General features: G+C 41.7%; 1 protein-coding gene across 1 annotated transcript in view; it reads right to left on the bottom strand.

Annotated features, from left to right (window-relative positions):
* Positions 1-20581, bottom strand: part of ccdc39 (coiled-coil domain 39 molecular ruler complex subunit) — an 81567-nt gene extending 60986 nt beyond the window's left edge. The window contains exons 1-7 of the mRNA XM_080186168.1: positions 20486-20581; positions 19871-19990; positions 18243-18389; positions 15607-15765; positions 10307-10399; positions 9965-10093; positions 2769-2960 (exon numbers count right to left, since the gene is read on the bottom strand). Coding sequence (XP_080042294.1) covers positions 2769-2960; positions 9965-10093; positions 10307-10399; positions 15607-15765; positions 18243-18389; positions 19871-19990; positions 20486-20581 — 936 coding nt within the window. The remainder of the gene's footprint in view (positions 1-2768; positions 2961-9964; positions 10094-10306; positions 10400-15606; positions 15766-18242; positions 18390-19870; positions 19991-20485) is intronic.
* Between the last annotated feature and the right edge of the window lie 271 nt (positions 20582-20852).

Below are 20852 nucleotides of genomic sequence, written 5' to 3'. Positions count from 1 at the left end.
CCCTTTATGAACATCAGGGTTACATTTGATATCTTCTAAGAATCTAGGGAATTATGGAAAATCAAAACTAGTACACCCACTAGTTTTGCAGCTATCTCTGTTAAAGTCCTAGGATGTAGACCATTAGGTCCAGGAGATTTATTGTCTTTTAATTCCATCAATTTCTTCAATGCATTTTCTTTACAAATATAATTACTTTGAGTTCCTTATTCAAATTATATCCTTGGTTTACCACTTTTTCAGGTACATCCTTTGTGTTTTCTATTGTGAAGATAGATACAAAATACTTGCTTAATGTTTCTGCTATTTCCTTGGTCCCTGGAGCCTGTCTCTCAGGGTCCTACTTCTGCTACTCCTTTCCCTTTACACACTTGTCAAAATTATTACAATTTATTACGATATTTCTTTTTAGCTTACTGTTTATTAATTTTTTGGTTACCTTTTGATTTTTAAAGACATCCCAATCCACAGGTTTGCTTTGCAATTCGCAACATTGTAAGCCTCTTCTTTTAAGCTAATGTTATTCTTAACCTCTCTAGTTAGCCATGGCTGTAATGTTTTTCCAGTAATGTTCTTGATTTATTTTATTTTCTCTTCTACATTTACCCTGTTTTTGGTCCCCTACAGAATATGTCTTGGCCACAATCAAAAGAACAATATCTGAAAAGCTAATCTGAGGCACGCTAGGTGGGAATTCTCTGGCCTCCTAGCCAAGTCTCTCTTGGTGGCAGAAGGCGGCATGCTGTTCACAGGTGTTGGGATATTCTGGTCCCTCTGCTGTCAATGGTATTTCTGATTTAAGCCACACCACATTGCTTGGAAACCCGTGGGCACGGGTACACTGCTGGTGGGACCAGAGAATCCTGCTGGCGTGAACGGCCAGAGAATTCCTGCCACCTCCTTCTTTATTTTCCAAAGGAACTCTAATACTTTCGCTCTTTGAATGTTTGTCATTGTTTACCTACCATCATCCCTTTAACTTATGTTCCCCAATTCATTTTGCCCAAATAGCACCTCATATTACCCTTTATTTTACTTTACTTTTCTTTATTTAGATTCAGGACCCTTGTCTTACTCTTCACCTTGATGAACAGTTCTATGATTTTATCGTCGCTCATTCGAGGGGCCTTGCACAACTAGATTGCAAATTATTCCTTTCTCATTATATAACACCTAGTCTTGGATGGTCTGTTCACTAATAAGTTCCTCAACATATTGGTTCAAAAGAAAATCCCACATACATTCCAGGAATTCCTCCTTTACAGTCTTGTTACTAATTCGACGAATTGAGGGGTAGTCATGTGGTCAGGGGAGGGGGTAGGGTAGTTGGGTTAGGGGTGGTAGTCAGGCTATTGGGGGGGTAGTTGGGTCGGGGAAAGGGTAGTCATGACAAAGGACTGTCAGACCAAAGAGGTCCAGTTGCGTGTTGCAGTGGTGGTCAGTAGTATTGAACCCTTCTTTCTGGGTAACAATTCTAGTAAGTGATTCAGAACTTTCTGAAGTCTCTGACTTTAGTTCAAAGTTTCGGAGGGTTCCAGAGGAAGGGAATTAACTTCCACCTGTACTTAAGCCTTATTCCCCTTGGATTTTTAAAATATTACCACTAAATTAGCTCATAATCACACACTAGGAAGTCTTCTGGGCAGCACAGCGACACAGTGGTTAGCACTCTGCAGTTATGGGGATAAGAGCTTGGTGATATTGTTTTTGGTGCAGACTCGATGGGCCAAATGGCCTCCTGCACTGTAGGGTTTCTATATAAGGAAGAGGAATGGAATGGAATAATCACACAGCTCCCTTCAGCTATACAGAAGTTGTTCACAAATTTTATGAATAGCAACTTAGAAAATCCAGATATTTTGTATTATTCTCAGCAGCGAGTAGCGTCCCTACCTCTGAGCCAAAAGCTTTGGGTTCAAGTCATACAATCATAGAATCCCTACAGTGCAGAAGGAGGCCATTTGGCCCATCGAGTTTGCACTGGACACAACCCTACCCCCCTGACACCAAGGGGCAATTTACCACTACCAATCAACCTAATCCACACATCTGTGGACTATGGGAAGAAACTTGAGCACCCAGAGGAAACCCATGCAGACATGAGGAGAATGTGCAAACTGTACACAGAAAGTGACCTAAGCTGGGAATCAAACCTGGGTCCCTGACACTATGAGGCAGCAGTGCTAACCACTCTGCCACCCCTACCACAGGACTTGATGGCCAAAAAAGGTGTGTTTATAACACAGTTGAGGTTGAGCGTGTCAACCTGTAAATCCTTCCAACATGCCAACGGCTAGCGGTAAAAGTGGCAGTAACCCCTGGTCAGCAACATTTGATGTGGACTTGGACCCCTCAAGCTATAAGCTGCTGGCAACCAACCAGCGCCCTGTTCCAGAATTATTAGCTATGGAAAAAGATGAAAGTCTGCCTCAGTGCAGGAAAGGGTAGCACGGCGGCACAGTCGTTAGCACTGTGCAGTTATGGGGATAAGAGCTAGGTGGCATTGTTGTCGGTGTAGACTCGATGGGCCAAATGGCCTCCTTCTGCACTGTATGGTTTCTACATAAGGAAGAGGAATGGAATGGAATAATCATACATCTCCTTCAGATAGACTGAAGTTGTTCAAATTGTATTTATAGCAACTTAGAAAATCCAGATATTTTGTATTATCCTCAGCCTAATAAATGAATCTATACAGATTCTATATGCTTACTGGTCTCAGGTTTTTCATTTATAACTGTAAAATAGAAATAATAACATGTAATTACCTCACTTTGTAGCTGAAGTCGGCTTGTCTCATGCTCTTGATATTCTAACCGAAGTTTCGCTGAGAGACGTTCATTTACAGAAATCTTGTTTTCATATTCTTTATTGTTATCAGTCTCATTCTTAAGGAACTGGATTTTCTCATTGAGTGCAGCTTCTTGCTCTCGTATTTCCTGCTTCACCTCTGCTAGGGCCTGTTAAAGAATTTTTTTTAATGTTGTGAAATCCCCATTAAATTTTTTGAACTGAATTCATGTCAAAATTATACAAGGAGTTTTGCTTCTGATATTTTTGAGGTACATTCAATTAAATGTCAAAGAAATTACAGTCCTGGGAATGAACAAAGTAGTTGTTCTAAACAGTGTTTCATCTTACCGAGGGTGGCCCTGAGCTATTCTTTTGATTGTAATGAAGCTTCAGCTGAGACCGAGGAAAAACCTTTAATGGGAAGCTTATAATAAAAGGTCAGAATTAAAGTAACATTCATCTGGTTGTAAAAGGTCAGAAGATCCTTTTGAATCATGGATGAAAGGTAAAATGGATAAATAGAGCAATATGATACTTTTTGAAAGTTTGCTTTTGGTAAGATTACAAATGCAATCTTTCTCAATAACCTTGTGGTTTTACGACATCCAAAGCAGAGAATATTATTCCTTCCTTGAGATTTTGCTGCAACAATTTCAGAAGACGAAAGAAGGTATAAGTAGAGAATAAAATGTAAGAAGCAGTATGCAACATTTACAATGATTCGAATTTAATATTTTATAGGACAGTTTGCTGAAAATCAGTTTTTGGCATTGATAAAAACGACAAAAGTTGCTAAGATAGGTACAGATGTGAGACGATTTGTCTCATCCTTCTATGGAAAACTCGAATAACCTCCTTCTGGAAGTATGACAAGAAAAAAAAATCCTTCACGCTCTCAGCTTTTAAAACTTTTCTTAAATATGAAAAAAAATGGATAATGTTTAAAATGTTAAACGTACTCTCCAAACTTCTTGTTATTTTTTCAAAATAAACTGAGAACTTTGCTCCATCATGTGGCTAAAATGTATATTGCACTGAATATCATTCATGAAAAACATTCCCAACTGCTTTGGAAAGGGTGTGTTATTCCCTCTAGGCGCAATGGATAACAAAGTCCTAAAAGTATATCACCAAAAGACTTGCTTGAAATCAGAAATTTCATTGAGCAATTGTTCCTTGTAATTATTAACAAGACGCATCCAGAATCTCACTTTAACAAAGTACAATTGAAACAGGCTTAAAGACCTGACTGGCTGAATAAGCACAGCTTTTTAAATAAGTACATACAGATTATTTATTAAACTGCTGAAATAGTCAGAAAAACAAATACCTCATAAGCTGCGATTTTGTAATTGACTCATGGAAATGCAAATTGTTAGTGTTATTTGCCTGTTCCTCACTAGAACTCACCCCACCTAAAGTCATTTCGCTTTAACGTTGTTTGCTCTTTAGGAGTTCTTTTGCAATTTACATGGCTATTTTTGATTTTACATAATCAGTATCCTGGCTCTGTCCCCTGTGCTGAAGTCTGGGCCAGGTGCCAACATGTTCTGATGCCAAAATCACAGCCACAGTCGCCAGAGGCCCAACTTGTGGGGAAAGAATGATTAGGAAAACAGGCAGAGATCGGAAGCTGCCGGTCAGATTGGGTGATGAATGGCAGGGAGAGGGGGAGAATCCGCATGCTGGGCTCCTTCAGTAGTCCCCAGGTCTTCATCCACAATACCCTCCCCAGCCTCTTCCACAACCACCCCCCTGAAGCTTTGGCCCACTCCTGGCCTACTGTGCGGCACTCTGAGTTTTACGGCCACCTCCCCAGCTTCTTCCATGACACTCAGCAGAGCAGGGGTCCTGCAACCTGTCAGGAAGGGGTCCAGACTCTACAGACAGAAGCAGAATGGGAAAAGAGAGAGGAAAAGGTAGTGAGAAAAGAAAGAGAGAGACACATTCACACAGATGCACGCGTGCGTGCACACACACACACACACACACACACACACACACACACAGTGGGAAGAGATAATGACTGGGGAAGGAGAGAGTGAGAGAGAGAGACAGACAGAGTGGGCAAGAAAAGCAAGCAAATTTGAGCTGAATTCCAAGAGTGTTGTGGTGAAACACAGAATCTGCAACTCAGGGCTTATTTACATGACTTATTAATCTCTAACTTCAATGCATGTAGTATTTCTGTTGTATTCAGTGATTTATTTTGTTTTGCAAATTGTTCTAGTTCAGAATGCTGCACAGGTGTGGTACAGTATTTCAACTTGTATGTTTTTTGTAATTTTCAGAAGGCGTTTGACAAGGTACCTCACAAGAGGTTATTGCAGAAGGTCAGGGGACATGGAGTTGGGGGTAGGGTGTTAGCGTGGATAGATGATTGGTTGTCAAATAGGAGGCAGAGAGTGGGGGTCTATTCGGATTGGTGGATGGTGACTAGTGGAGTGCCCCAGGGGTCGGTGCTGGGGCCTCAGCTATTTACCATTTATATAGATGATCTGGAGGAGGGAACCAAGTGTAGGGTGTCGAAATTTGCTGATGACACCACGATTGGTGGAACGGCAAATTGTGCGGAGGGTGTGGAGAGTCTACAGAAGGATCTAGATAGGCTGGGCGAATGGGCCAGGAAATGGCAAATGGAATTTAATGTTGGCAAGTGCGAGGTGGTCCACTTTGGTAGGAATAATGGTAGGAAGGATTATTACTTACGTGGCGAAAAACTGCAGCAGGCGACAGTGCAGAGGGACCTCGGGGTCCTTGTGCATGAGTCGCAAAAACCCAGCTTGCAGGTGCAGCAGGTGGTCAGGAAGGCGAATGGAATGCTGGCCTTCATAGCGAGGGGGATTGAATATAAAAGTAGGGAGGTCTTGCTGCGGCTGTATAGGGCATTGGTGAGGCCGCAGCTGGAGTACTGTGTGCAGTTTTGGGCGCCGTACTTACGCAAGGATATTTTGGCCTTGGAGGGAGTGCAGAGGTTTACTAGGCTGATTCCGGAGTTGAGGGGGTTGAGCTATGAGGAGAGGCTGAATAAATTAGGCTTGTACTCGTTAGAGTTTAGAAGAATGAGGGGAGATCTCATTGAGACGTATAAGATGATGAATGGGATGGATAGGATAGAGGTGGAGAGACTCTTCCCGCTCAGAAAGGATAGTAGGACTAGGGGGCACAGCCTCAAGATAAAGGGGGGGTGGTTTAGAACAGAGTTGAGGAGGAACTTCTTCACTCAAAGGGTAGTGAATCTCTGGAATTCTCTGCCCGTTGAAGTGGTGGAGGGTACCTCGCTAAATATTTTTAAGACGCGGGATAAGAGAGGGGATTAAGGGTTATGGGGAGAGGGTGGGAATGTGGAACTGAGCCACGACAGATCAGCCATGATCTTATTGAATGGCGGGGCAGGCTCGAAGGGCTAGATGGCCTACTCCTGCTCCTATTTCTTATGTTCTTATGTTGATTTTATTTTTCTGGGCAAGAAATATCCAAAGGAATCTAACTCCAGCTTTATCATTAATTCATACGGGATCAATGATTCACATAACACACTTTCACTGAAATGCACAACTGTTAGGAACACCAACACAATTTTAAGTGAAGATTACTGTACTTTAATTACATGTACTGAGCGTGAACAATGTAAGCAATGGGGATTGTATGTGCACTAACAAAACTGTATCATTACAATGGAAAACCAGCATCATTTTAAAATACAATGGCAGGAAATTAATTGTAAGCTTGTCCTCTGCTATATCCAGGAATTCCAACCTGAAATTTTAAATGGATCTACAAATACAGAAAAAGGTATCCAGCGACAATTCAGTCATTTGAACCAAGACAATGTTAAATACAATGGATCTCTGTTAGCCCCTGGTGTATGCAGCACTCCTCTAGCAGAGGAAAGGATATTTAAATTTATTTATTTTTTATTCATTCAAGGGATCTGGAGTCTCTGGCTAGGCCAGCATTTATTGCCCATCCCTAATTGCTTTTGAGAAGGTGGTGGTGAGCTGCATTCTCAAACCAATGCTGTTTCTGCACTGTAGGTACAGCCACAGTGCTGCTGTTGTGTGTGTGACTTCCATGATTTTGACTCAGCAACAGTGAAGGAACAGCGATATACTTCCAAGTTAGGATGGTGTGCAGTTTGGAGGGGAACTTCCAGGTGGTAGTGTTCCAATGTGTCAACTGCTCTCATCCTTTTAGATGGTAGAGGCTGTAGGTCTGGAAGATGCTGTCTAAGGAGCTTTGCTGCATTCTTGCAAAGTATCGTGTAGATGCTACACCCTCCTGTCACCATGGGCCCATCAGGTTGCGCCTGTCTTTGGTGTGAAAACTTGGTAAAGTTAGGCTTGAGGCGAGTAGTGTGATCCATGCTTGCCTCTGCGGCAGTTTCCCCTTTGCCAAGGCCCGAAAATGGCTGTGATCGGGACTGTGCCCAAAACTTGTGTGACGGCTATTTAAATACATTTGCATGCATTTAAATTGACTTAATGGGCTGTATGCCCAAATAAACCAGCACTTTCCCCCTTACCACTGTGTTCGCCCATCCAGAATCGGCGTGAAACAGACATGTTCCATAGTCCAAATTGGGCGCTCCAGTTACTGAGGAGGTAGGTGCTGAGCATCCAACGGCTCTCTGCTTGAGATCAGCATTGGGGGATGGGGAGATTGTGGCAGGGGTGCAGCATTCTTTTTTTTCTACACATGCGCAGTTGGAGGCGCTGATTAGAGCTGCAGGATTTCAGGTATGTTAAGCCCCGCCCACAGGCTTTGCAGTGCAATTCGAAATAGCTGATTTTTTTTCAGTCAGTGTGCATATGGGGGTGCCTCAGAATGGGTCATAAGTCGGATCTGAAACACTCCCAGTTTCAAGTCCGCCCAGCACTTAGAATCAAAATGGTAAAATAAGAACATAAGAACATAAGAAATAGGAGCAGAAGTAGGCCATCTGGCCCTTCGAGCCTGCCCCGCCATTCAATAAGATCATGGCTGATCTGTCGTGGCTCAGTTCCACTTTCCCGCCCTCTCCCCATAACCCTTAATCCCTTCTCTTATCAAAAACCCATCAACCCGCTTCTTAAAAATATTTAGCGAGGCAGCCTCCACCACTTCAACGGGCAGAGAATTCCAGAGATTCACCACCCTTTGAGTGAAGAAGTTCCTCCTCAACTCCGTTCTGAACCGCCCCCCCTTTATCTTGAGGCTGTGCCCCCTAGTCCTACTGTCTTTTTTGAGCGGGAAGAGTCTTTCCACCTCTATCCTATCCATCCCATTCATCATCTTATACGTCTCAATGAGATCTCCCCTCATTCTTCTAAACTCTAACGAGTACTACTCTAACGAGTAGTAATGGGCCCTATGTTTTAGTGATGAAGGGAGTGAATAGGGTGATAGGGTGCCAATCAAACAGGCTACTTTGTCTTCAATGGTATCAAGCTTCCTGAGTGTTATTAGAGCTGCATTTGTCCAGGCAAACGGAGAATATTGCATTACAATCCTGACTTGTGCCTTGTAGATGGTGACTTTGGGAGTCAGAGGGTAAGTTTCTCACTGCAGAATTCTAACTTCTGGTCTGCTCTTGTAGCCACTGCATTTATATGACTGGTCCAGTTCAGTTTCTGGTCAATGACAGCCCCTAGGACGTTGGATGTGGGGTTTTCAGTGATGGTAACGGCCTTGAATGTCAAGGGGTGATGGTTAGATTTTCCCTTGATGGTCATTGTCTGGCACTTGTGTGATGCAAATATTATAATCCACTTCTCAGCCCAAGCCTGGATTTGTCCAACTCTTGTTGCATTTGGACATGGGCTGCTCCAGTATCAGAGTCGTGGTGAATGGTGCTGGATACTTTGTAATTATCAGACAACATCCCCACTGATGAAAGGGCATTGACGAAGCAGCTGAAAATGGTTCGTCCTAAGACACTATCCTGAGGACCTCCTGTAGTGATGTCCTAGAACTGTGATGACTGACCTCGAACAACCATTACCATATTTCTTTGTGCTAAGTATCACTGCAAGCAAGAGCTTTCCCCCTGATTCCCACTGACTCCAGTTTTGCTCAGGTTCCTTGATACCTTAACAGGTCAAATTCTCCCTTGATGTCAAGGACAGTTACTCTTATCTCACCTCTGAAGTTCTGCTCTTTTGTCCATGTTTAACCAAGGCTGGAATGACTTTGGCAGAGCTCAAACTGAGTGTCAGTGAGCAGATTATTGCTGAGCAAATACCACTATCGATGACCCTTCCATTACTTTACTGATGATCAAGAGTGGACTGGTGGGGTGGTAATTGGCTGGGTTGAATTTGTCCAGCTTTTTGTGTACAAGACAATTTTCCACATTGCTGGGTAAAAGCCAGTGTTGAGCTATACTGGACAGCTTGGCTAAGGATGCGGCAAATTTTGAAGCACAAATTTTCAGTACAATTGCCAGTACATTGTCAGGGCCCAGAGTATTTGCAGCATCCAGTGTTTTCAGCCATTTATTGATATTATGTGGAATAAATCAAATTGGCTGGAGACCGGCACTGTGATGCTGGGGACCTCTGGAGGAGACCGGATTGGACAATTCACTTGGCACTTCTGGCTGAAGATTGTTGCAAATACTGCAGTCTTATCTTTTGTGCTGGGCTCTTGCATCATTGAGGATGGGGATATTGGTGAAACCTCTTCCTGTGGTGAGCTACTATTAATGACTGGATGTGATAGGATGAGTTTAGATCTGATTTGTTGGTTGTGGGATTTCTTAGTTTGGCCTATGGCATGCTGCTTATGATGACTGGCATACAAGTAATCTTGTGTTGTAGCTTCGCCAGTTGATACCTCATATTTCAGTATGCCTGGTGCTGCTCCTGGCATGCCCTCCTGCATTCCTCATTGAACCAGGGTTGATAGCCCGGTTAATAACCTGCAAAGCTAGAGCAATTGATTACATGGGCCAAAGTAGCAAACTTAAAAATATAAACACGTTTTTGAACATTTTACTGGCAACAGTGAGACAACCAGCAAAGACATTGATGTGTACAACTGCCAATCTCCCAGCAACGGCTTGGGAGTATGCCAAAGTAATGAAATCACCCTCAAATCACATTAATTTCTATATAATCTCTTTAGCATGTGAGGGAATACTGAATTGTACTGCAAGTCAGATTACAAATATGGAAATGAAGCTCCTTACCAATGCACACTTGTCCATTTCCTGATCTCTTTTCTGCATCTGTTCAATAGTGTCCTGCCACTGATTGATGAGTTCTTGTCTCTCCCTGTGGGATCTGCGAAAGTCATGTGCTATTTTGTCCAGCTCCATCTAACAATAGAAACAAGTTTCTAAATTTGTCTTCTACAAAATGCAATTTTTATATTTGCTGCTGTACATTAATGTTAGCATGTTTAAACTTAAGGTAATTGTATTTCTATACCTTATATGTAACACAAGATTATATTTATCATATTTACAATAGCAAAAATATTATACTATTGAATAAAAATTAAACTTTGAATACAACTGTATGTATCTAACCTGAGCTGCAATTGTTTCAGTCATTTCATTGTCAAGTAGTTTACGCTTTTTGTTTGCTTCAGCAGTCATCCTCTCCATTCGTACTGTAATTTCCTATAATAAACAGAAATACAAACAAATAAGTTTGTGCTTTATACAATATCTCTTTCCTATTTTTCCATTAGGTCCAAAATTCACTAACTTTACTGGAACAGCACAATAGCAATAACAACAACAACAACAACAACAATAATTCAATAGCCCATTTGCTGTACAACAATGTCCTAAAGTATTTCATTGGGACATAATTAGATAAAAGGGACATCAATCTCATGCAGATAAATAGAGTTGATAGGATAAAGTAGTTTTTAAAGAATATCTTAAAGGGGAAAAAGGAATGGAGAAGTGGAGCAGTTTCAGGAAAGAAATCGAGAACATAGCTTCTTGATAGCTGTAGGCGAGGCTACATTAGTGGAACACAGGACAGTACACAACAGGCATAGAAGGAGGAATGGATGATTCTGGGCAGAGTGTCACTAAAACTGGACGAGATTATTGAGATAAGAAAGGGATAAGGCTACAGACAGATTGAGGAGGAGACTGATGGATAATACACCTTATGGTCACCAACATCAAATATATTAATTGTGACTTTGTTTAGGCCTTCATCATGACAGGGACAGAAACGTGATGGAAATATTCAAACAGAATTACATGAAAGATGGGTAGGTGACAACATGTGTTGATTAAAAATTTTCTTATATTTTACATAGCAAACAAACAGATACAGATCCACACAGTGCTCATATGTACATTTCAACGTGACTGGGCTCAGGGCTCCCTGTGGCCAGGCACAAGTCCTTGGTACCCCTGGCAACCCCGTCACCTAAGTCCCGTCTAATTGCACTGGTAATGACGGTAATAACATAAAAACAAAAGAGCAGAGGAACGCCACTAGAGAACCAGCTGAGCACCCAAACAGCCCAGGCTATCAACTAGTGAGCACAGAAGAGAAAGACAGACAGCGAAGGAGAGAGGAGTAAGAGAGTGAGAGGGAAAAGAGAAAAGTTCTCGTTGGTCCCCATACCTTGGCAGGGTGGGCAGGCATACTCAGGTAAAGGGCCAGGGCATGTCCACCAATCGGGAAGGGGGGTTCTGTGGGAGCACCTGGGGTCCTGAAGCCATTGGGTATCTACTCACCCGACTCCAATTGTAACATTCCAACGTGCGCTATAAATGATTGCCAGGTGTTTTAGAATCTAGCAGTGGACCTACGTAACATGCATTTCACCTTCTCCAGCTTAACGGTATCTACCACCTCCTTCACCCACTAAGAATGCGTTGGGGGGGGGCCACCTGATTTCCACCTAAACAGGATTACTCAAACTCTGCCTGTTCCTCATTTACCTCTGGGGATGGGCCCACAGCATGTGCAGCATCATTGTGGGCAATACATCCCAGCAATTCTGATAATTTCCTACTTCCTGCTTCGCCTTGTTTATCTTATTCGCTGAATAAGATATGATCTGGCCCCTTAAATAAACCTTCAACGTTTCCCATAAAGTAGCTGCCTAGACTCCCAGGGCATCATTAAATTCTGAGAAATCATCGATCTGGTGAACAGAAATCTAATAAATTCATCATCAGAGAGCAGACAAGTATTAAATCGCCAAGGCATACGGGAGCCCAACCTCCTCCCCTCTACCAAGTCCATTATCAAGGCAGCATGGTCTGACATTACAATAGTTTCGTAGGAGCTTGAGCGCATAGCCAGGAGCAACTTATTATATACCAAAAAGTAATCTATACGTGAATACATTCAGTGGACAGGTGAAAAAAAATGTTCCCTACTAGTTGGGTTAAGAAAATCCTTGGGTCTGATACCACGTATTCTCCGAGAAATTATTGAATAATTTCTGCCAATTTAGAAGATACAGCGGTCCTGGGGGAGGAGCGGTCCAGGGCAAGATTCAACCAACAATTGAAATCGCCACCCAGTATCAACTGATGTGAATGCAAATTTGGAAGTAGTGCGAAAACAACCAGAAAAAGTTTTCACAGTCCAGTTTGGCATACACATTGGCTAACAGCAGGGGTGTCTCATATAATTTACCTATGAGGATGACGTATTGGCCATTTGAGTCAGAACTGATATTAGCTCCTACCAAGGGTAAGGACTTGTGGATGAGGATTGCTGGCCCCATGCCTTGGTATGAAAAGTTGAGTGAAAGCATTGACACCACCTACCCCTCCTCCCCCCTCTGCCGCCATCCTCTATGGAGCCTAAAATAGTCCACTGGCCTAAGGTGGGTCTCTTGGAGAAATGCAATTTGGGTACCCAGTTGTCAATGGATGTTAAATATCTTACCGCGTTTAACTGGATGATTTAATTCCCTGATGTTCCAGCTAATCAACTTGATCACTCTAAGGTCGGAGGGTAAGGGCCTCCTCGCCAGCATCCCACATTCCTAACAGTAGCTTGGTATCCCTCCTCACTGGGGAGTCTTCCCCCAACCTCTGACATTGGCAAAAGCCACACACCAGGGTTCCCTCCTACTTCCTCCCACCGGCCGTGGGGAACAAACCACAAAAAAGAGAGGGTAGGCTTGAAAGAGGCCAAACCACACCAGAGAAAAAAAGATATAGCAAAGACATAAAAACACCCCACAGACCAAACCCGCAAACACAGCATCCCCCCTCCCCCCCCCACGTGCGCCCTCCCAAACAGGGCATCTGTGCCTCCAACACTTCCTTACAATGGCGCCTTCAGAGCACTCCACATGGGATACGATCTCTACCTCCACTCCCATCATGGTCAGAGGTGCTATAACCCGAAAAGGTCTGTAGAAATCCCAAAAACGTAACACTTAACCAAACAGTCGCAAAATCCATTACCCTTTCCTGGCCGACAATTCGATCTGGGTATAGCATGCAGGTTCATAAAAAAAAAATCAGTTTACATCCACCGTGCGGTCACCTGATTCAAAAGTCTGCTCCACAAATTTCATCATCGCCACCAGATCCGTGAACTTGTGCTCAGTTCCATTGTTGAGGCTAATCCTCAAGCAGGCTGGAAAGCTGAGCCCAAACCTGACCCCAGGACAGTCACCCAGAAATCGTTTGATGTCAGTGAAGACTGCCCTTTTCCTTGCCACCACCGGGGTAAAATCTGGAATAATTAACAGCTTATTTTCCTGGTACCTCACAGTGATAGCCTGTGCTGCTTGCTGCAAGATTCTGTCTCATGCTCAGGTGTAATGTACTTGAGCACTAATAGGCAAACAAGCGTCTCCCAGTCTGAACTTTGCCCATAACACTCCATGTGCGCGATCCAGAAGTGGCTCATCCTCAAATTCCAGCATATTCTTCAATAGCCAGACGACAAAGTCTGTGATATTTGGGCCCTTGATTCACTCCAGAAGGCCTATCAGATGGATGTTACCTTGTCTTTGGCGTCCTTCCATCTCATCACATTTCTCCCTTAGGGACTTAACCTCCGATGTCAAATGAGTAACTTGGCTCTTCAGCTGGGAGATAGTGTTTCCGCTAAATGCTTCCGAGTCCTTAAGCTCCTTCAAGCAGTTCTCATGGGTGACAGTGACATCTTGGAGAGATTTAACTGATGATCTGAGCTCCTCTGTTAGCTCTTCTATCTTGGCCTGCAACTCAGTGGCCCACTGGTCCAACTTACTGTCCAATCTTTGCATGGCCTCCATAATAGCTTTCCCTGTTCAAGAGCTTTGGAGAAAAGCGAAGTTGTCAATAGAATCATAAGATCCTTGCAGTGCAGAAGGAGGCCATTTGACACATTGAGTCTGCACCGACTATCCAAAAGAGCATCCCAGTTAGGCCCTACCCCACATATTTACCCTGCTAATCCCCCAACCTATGCATCTTTGAACACTAAGGAGCAATTTAGCAGGGCCTATTCACCTAATCTGCACATTTTTGGACAGCAGGAGGAAATCAGCACTCCTGGAGGAAACCCTGCAGACACGGGGAGAACTCTACACAGTCACCCAAGGCTGAAATTGAACCTGGGTTCCTGGTGCTGTGTGGAAGCAGTGCTAACTACTGTGCCATCAGTGATGTCATCCAAATGGATAAACAGCCAAAACACTGAAGAGTAACAAAGACAGCAAACAAGGAAATAGAAAACACTGATTAGCCTTCACTTCTTAATCATTTTACAGAGAGTGAAATAAATTGGGGCATATCCAAAGAGAGGAACATAAGAAATAGGAGCAGGAGTAGACCAAATGGCTCCTCTAACCTGTTCTACAATTTAATGCAATCATTGCTGATCATCAGCCATAACTCCACTTTTCTATATGCTTCTCATATCCCGATTCTTTGAAAGGCCAAACATCTGTCTGCAACAACATTAAATATACACAAATATAGAGTGTCCCAATTGCTGAGGTAGAGAATTCCAAAGATTCGCAACCCTATGAGTGAAGAAATTTCTCTTTATCTTAGTCCTTAAATGATCAGCTCCTTATTCTGAGACTGTGTCTCCATTTTGTAGATTACCCAGCCAGGAGAAACAACGTCCCACTGTTTACCCTATCAAGTCTATTCAGACTCTTGTATTATTCTTGTAGAAGCTGAAATATCATAAAAACTTAAAAATTGATATTTGAAAAATCTATGATATTTTATAAATGAGAAATTTTATATTCCATAAATACAAAATTGTTTTTTTTTCCACGGCCAGAGAAGGTGTTCAGAGTATGCTGTTAAGAAATAGTTACACCTCATTCAACAAGGTGTAACTTTTTCAAGGGTTTTGCAGTGAGGATAGCATAGAAGTAAAGCTCGTGTTAATTCAAGTGATCTCTAAAGATTTCCACAAGTGGAGACTTTGACAATTGAGTGCTTTGGAGGAGCAAGAAGTTATTGACAATAACCTCTGGATTTCCTTGTTTAACTGAACATGTGCAGATACCAGAAGTGACTCTTGGTTTCACAGTCATAACCATGGCAAGTGTTGACAGTTTTCCATTTAAAAGCACAAAATCAAGACCAATCTGTTATAAGTGAAGTAAAGATGAGCAGATTCCTCTCCCTTTCCTGCCTTGGATCACTGAAGCTGGTTGCAACACTCTCACCCTTTCTATAGCAGTAACCAGCTAACTTAACACAGAACCTGGATAAAATCAGAAAAATCAGAAGAGAACGTATACCTCTTGCCTTATCCATCAGAGGAGCATGCACATGCTTGTTTTAGTGCTCACTTATGTTGTGTTATTTCATAGGGTTTATGAAAATTGCTATGGGACACATTATAAGTAAATAAATAGTAATAAAACAAAACTTACCCTGATTTTTCCCTCATCCTCTTGCGCATACTTTTGGATGGTAATTGCATCTTCATCTGTTTTGGCTGATTCTTCCAGCCAGGCCTCCAAAGCTTGCTTGTCCCAGTTCAACTGACATTTCAAATCCTCAATTTTCTGTGTGTACCTATAGATGTCATTCTAAAAACATGAACAATTATTTACATTTTCTCCAGTATCTCCTTTTAACCCTAGCACGTTTAGTCACAGTAGCAAGTAACATTCAAACATATAGTAGTGCTTAGTCCACTGAATATTATAAAATCTGCAAAGTGCAAATCCAATAATGTTTAGTGTTTATAAAATATATTTGTGTCTATGTTTAAGAAAAAAAAGTTCCTTCAATGTATCTCTATTGTTGTCTAGGCCTTCAAAGAGAGGATTAGAGTACAGGAGCAGGGATATCTTGATGCAATTATACAAGGCCTTGGTGAGGCCATACTCACCAAGGAGTATGGAATATTGTGTGCAGTTTTGGTCTCCTTATCTAAGGAAGGATGTTCTTGCTCTAGAAGGAGTGCAGAGAAGGTCAATAGTAGAGGAACATTGAAGGAAAGTTAATTTTTAGGGTAGAACTGTTCCCACCCGGTTCCAGAGCCACAGAAACCCTTGCTTGTAATCTTGCTTGCATAGCGGTAGTTTTCACACATATGCTTACAACACCCAGATCTACTGTTAGACTCCTCCACTTTTGCTAAATGATCAAACTGCTCATCTGATACTAAAAGCAAAATATTGCAGATGTTTGAGACCTGAAATTAAAACAGATTGGACTACCCAACATGGCCAATGGCTGATGTTAAGAACGGGAAAGACTCCTGGTCACCGACGCATGATGTGGCGTGGTGCCCCTCAAGCTGTAAGTCTCTGATGACAGACTAGTGACCTATTCCAGGAATTACTAGCAACGGAAACAGGTAAAAATCTGTCTTAGTCTACCACTGGGTGTGGAAAGAGAATTGGACTGGAATTTTTTATTCTTCCTCTCCAAACTAGACAATTTGCCCACATTATACTCCATTTACCAAATGTTTGCACACTCACTTAATCTATGTTCCTTCGTAGCTTCCTTACATCCTCTTCACAATTTATTTTCCTGCCTATCTTTGTGTCCCAGCAAATTTAGCAACCATTACTTCTGTCCCTTCATCTAAGTCATTTACATATATTGTAAAAAAGTTAAGGCCCAGCACTGATCCCCATGGCATAACATCACCACATTCTGCCAATCTGAAAAAAAATTTATGCCAACTTTCTGTCTCTTGTCAGCTTGACAATTTCACTCCATGCTAATATGTTACCCCCCCTCCCCCAAACCATGAGTTTTTATTTTACACACTAACCTTTGATGTGCCACCTTATCAGATGCTTTCTGAAAATCTAACTACAATACATCCCCTTTATCCACAGCTAATGTCATTCCTTTGAAGAACTTCAATAAATTGGTAAAACATGATTCCCCTTTCACAAAACAAGGCCGACTCTGCTTTGTTGCCTTGAATTTTTTCAAGTGCTTTCTAACACGTTTAAAATGGTTTCTAACATTTTCCCAATGAGAGATGTAGGGCTAACTGAACAGCTTTCGTGTTTTCTGTCTCCCTTCCTTTTCATTGAATTACATTTGCTATTGTACAATGTAAAGGAACTTTTCCCAAATCTATGGAAGTTTGGAAAATTAAAACCAATGCATCATCTGTCTCATTAGCCACTTCTTTCACACCCTGTTCACCCAGACCTGGGGATTTGTCAACCTCAACAATTTGCTCAATACCACTTCCCCAGTGATTGTAATTTTAATGAATTCCTCCCTCTCTTCCATTTATAGATTTTATAGAAGTTCCATGCTGCCACCATATTGGTACCCTTCCTAGCCTCTAAAGATTCTTTAGTTAGCCAGGTGATAGCTTTACGGTATTCTATGCTGTCATTACTTTGTATTCACTTTAACCTGGAATTAAATGTAAATTTAATAATTAGATTGGTTAGACTCTTCCCTTCTCAAAATAGCAAGTAACATTTGCACCACAAATGTCAGACAACAAGCATCTACAACAAAAAATAATTTAATCAGCTCCCCTTTACACTTTACGGCATTGCTGATTCTCCATCAATCAATATCCCAGGGGTTACCATTGTTTAGAAATTAAACTGGGCCAACCATATAACAACCAAGTCATTGTGGCTTGTTGTCAGTAGAATTCAGAGTAGGTCACATGAGCCCCTTCATTTCTCCAAATTACCCCCAAAAACACAGTCCAAAATCATAATAGTCATAGTAACAACTTCAAATGGTTACCATCAACAATTCGTAGCTAACAGGAATCCCAATCGCCCACTGAGTGGGGCATTGGGCCTAAAACATGATTCCCACTGGGTGTGAACACATTTGGAATTCACCAACACTGCTAGCACCAATAACTGTGTAAAACTGCTCACTGTAACCTCATTAGCAGGCTGATAGTCATAGCTTCATTGTAAGAAGAACTTGAAGACGCTGAACATGGTGGAATAATTTTTCCCTAATCTACCAGGCAGGAAACTGATATGATTGGACCAATCACCCACTCAAATGACACTAAGGAAATATGCAGCAATTTAACAACCTATTAAACACTTACCTCCATAATATTTTTTCTCTCCCTCAATACAGCCATGTCATTCTCAAACCGCCGAATCTCTTGTTTGAGACGCTCCATCTCCCGCTCTGCAAGGAACCTGAACTGTTGTTCTGTTTCAAGTTCTTTTTCTCGAGCTTTTTGTAAAGCCTAAAAGAAATAAAATTATCAGCAGCATTGCATTGTTTCAAGATATTTTTCCACTATGAGAAAAAAATTGATGAATTTGCCAAAGGAGCAAGTAATAATACTCCACCAATACTGGAAGGTTCAATTTACTCAACTAGTTCACATTTTAATTAGACTTTGGGAACTACCTCACACCCCAAATGCTAAAAATACTCAGCAGGTCTAGTAACATTTGTAAAGGGAAATAGAGTTAATGGCCTGAAATTGGGTTGAGTTGACATGGTGAGACTTCTTCAACAATTTTACAAGGAAGAGCCAGTGAAGAACTGGTAAGTGAGAGAACAGCCAGATAAAAGTAAGCAACTCACTGTGAGCACCATTTCCAAAAGCACGTGTAGCATTCAGACAGGCTACAAATACAGACTACATAAGAAGTAGTTTATAGCAATGGATGCTGCAGAGAAATGGCTTCATAATGAGGAAGAGCCATTTCACAATTCAGTAACACCTCCCTGGAGATGTTCTGCAGATAGTCAGGCTAAGGAGTGGTGCCTTGTTTCCAGCAGATGGAAGAAGGAGGTTGTAGAAAGTAGACATAATGAACATTTATTGCAAGAACCTGGATCATGTGCAGGAAGAGATTCAGTGACCTAGAGCTTTCTGCTAAGGTGAAAGACATTTCAAATTGCAAGCTGAAAGTCCAACATAAATTAAAATGCGCCTATGAAATTTGAGGCCAGGTGGTACACTCATGCACAGGGCGATACCAGGCACAAACGCCCACATTGGGACCATGTGAACTGCGTGACTCAAATTCTATGGTCAGTGAAGGGTAAGTGCTGCATTGAGTTGGCTGGATGATCAAATCACCATGCCATCCCATTGGCCTGCTGCTATGCATTTAAAATATCTCAGCGTGACCAGAACAGATTAGACAGGAGTGATATTGTATAGGTTTATGTTTGTAAAAGAAGCATGTTCAGAATGCCAGGGAGCGCAAACACCAGAGGTGAAGTGTCTTTCATTGCTGTGGTGCACTGATGAAGGAGGGCACGGATATTGGATATGTCATAGCAATGCAGTCTGTCACTGAGGGTAATCATTCCTTAGATCATGTCTGGGCTGAGGCACCTGCATGGCCTTTAACATCACTGGAAGCTACAGGTCAAAAGTGGCACCAGGATGGTGACAGTTTAAGTTTGATTCGCTGAAAACAGGTGCAGTTATGCATCTGTTCAAAAAGGTGAGATCTGTGCTGTTATGGTTCTAAACAAGAATGATTTTGATAGGATAAACAAAACAAACTTTTAAATGTACACAGCAAATCTCAGATGAAATAAATAGTTGGCAGGAGCAGTAATTAAAATCTGAGACTTTTGTAATCTCATGCAAGTCTATCTGTAGAGAACCTTGCAATGACATCTTGCATTGGGCCATTTCAGTCAGTATGAAACACTGCTGCAATGGTCAGAATGAGCTGATCTTTTTCTACTAATATATACCTGTGTATTAGTTAGTTCCTGCTGAACATTCTGCAGATGCACTGTCATTGCTCGGATGCGATCCTCAACATTGGTCAGCTGGCTTTCAAGGTTAGCTTTTTCCTTCTGCTTCTTTTGTACCTGCGGTAAAGAAATTCATAAAATATAATTTTATGTCTCTCATTGTGTGCGTGGTAAGTATTTGATTGCTTTTGTGCATGTTCTCAGCTTGTTTGACACATGCTGCTGTATATCTGCTACAAAACAACATCTGAACCAGTTCAGCAGATTCAAAACATGTTTAATTGTTGGTCATCCAACTGAATATAAAATACGTTTACATATATCATTAAAATAAAGCTATACATCTACCTGTCTGCAATGTTTTCAGCTACTTTCAAAATAATTATGTATCTTAATAAGAATTGCCAAATTTCAAATTTGCAGTTTTATTGTAGCCTTTAACTGAGAACTCAGTTTGATTGGAAAGTTTGAACTATTGATTTAATCTGCAGCTTCTCCATTTGCCTGGTTCCATTTTTTCTATCTAATTGTCAGCAAATCATAGTCAGTGGCATCTCTCCTCACTCTCGCACCTCTCTGAGCTATCTCTTATTTGCCATCTATATGCTGTACCTTGGTGGCATCATCTGAAAACACACAGGTTTTCACTCGTAGACTGGCAACACCTAGAAAAAAAGACTTGCATTTATACAGCGCTTTCACAGCCATCAGATGTCACAAAGTGCTTAACAGTCACTTATGTACTTTAGAATTGGAAAGGCCATTTTAACACAGGAAATATGGCAGCTAATTTGCAAGCAACCAACACCCTTGATAACGTGTTGTTGATGGAGGGATAAACATTGGCCCAATTCTAACTCACAAGCACCTCATCTCTTCCACTGCTAAATTATCAATCTGCTTGTCCACCATCCAGTACTGGATATGCATAAATCTTCTCCAATTCAATAATGGGAAGATAGAAACCATTATCTTCCAT

The sequence above is a fragment of the Carcharhinus amblyrhynchos genome, chromosome 3 (assembly GCF_965287045.1).
Source record: "Carcharhinus amblyrhynchos chromosome 3, sCarAmb.v2.hapA, whole genome shotgun sequence".
Lineage (NCBI taxonomy): Eukaryota > Metazoa > Chordata > Chondrichthyes > Carcharhiniformes > Carcharhinidae > Carcharhinus > Carcharhinus amblyrhynchos.
This window is presented reverse-complemented; position numbering and strand designations above follow the sequence as displayed.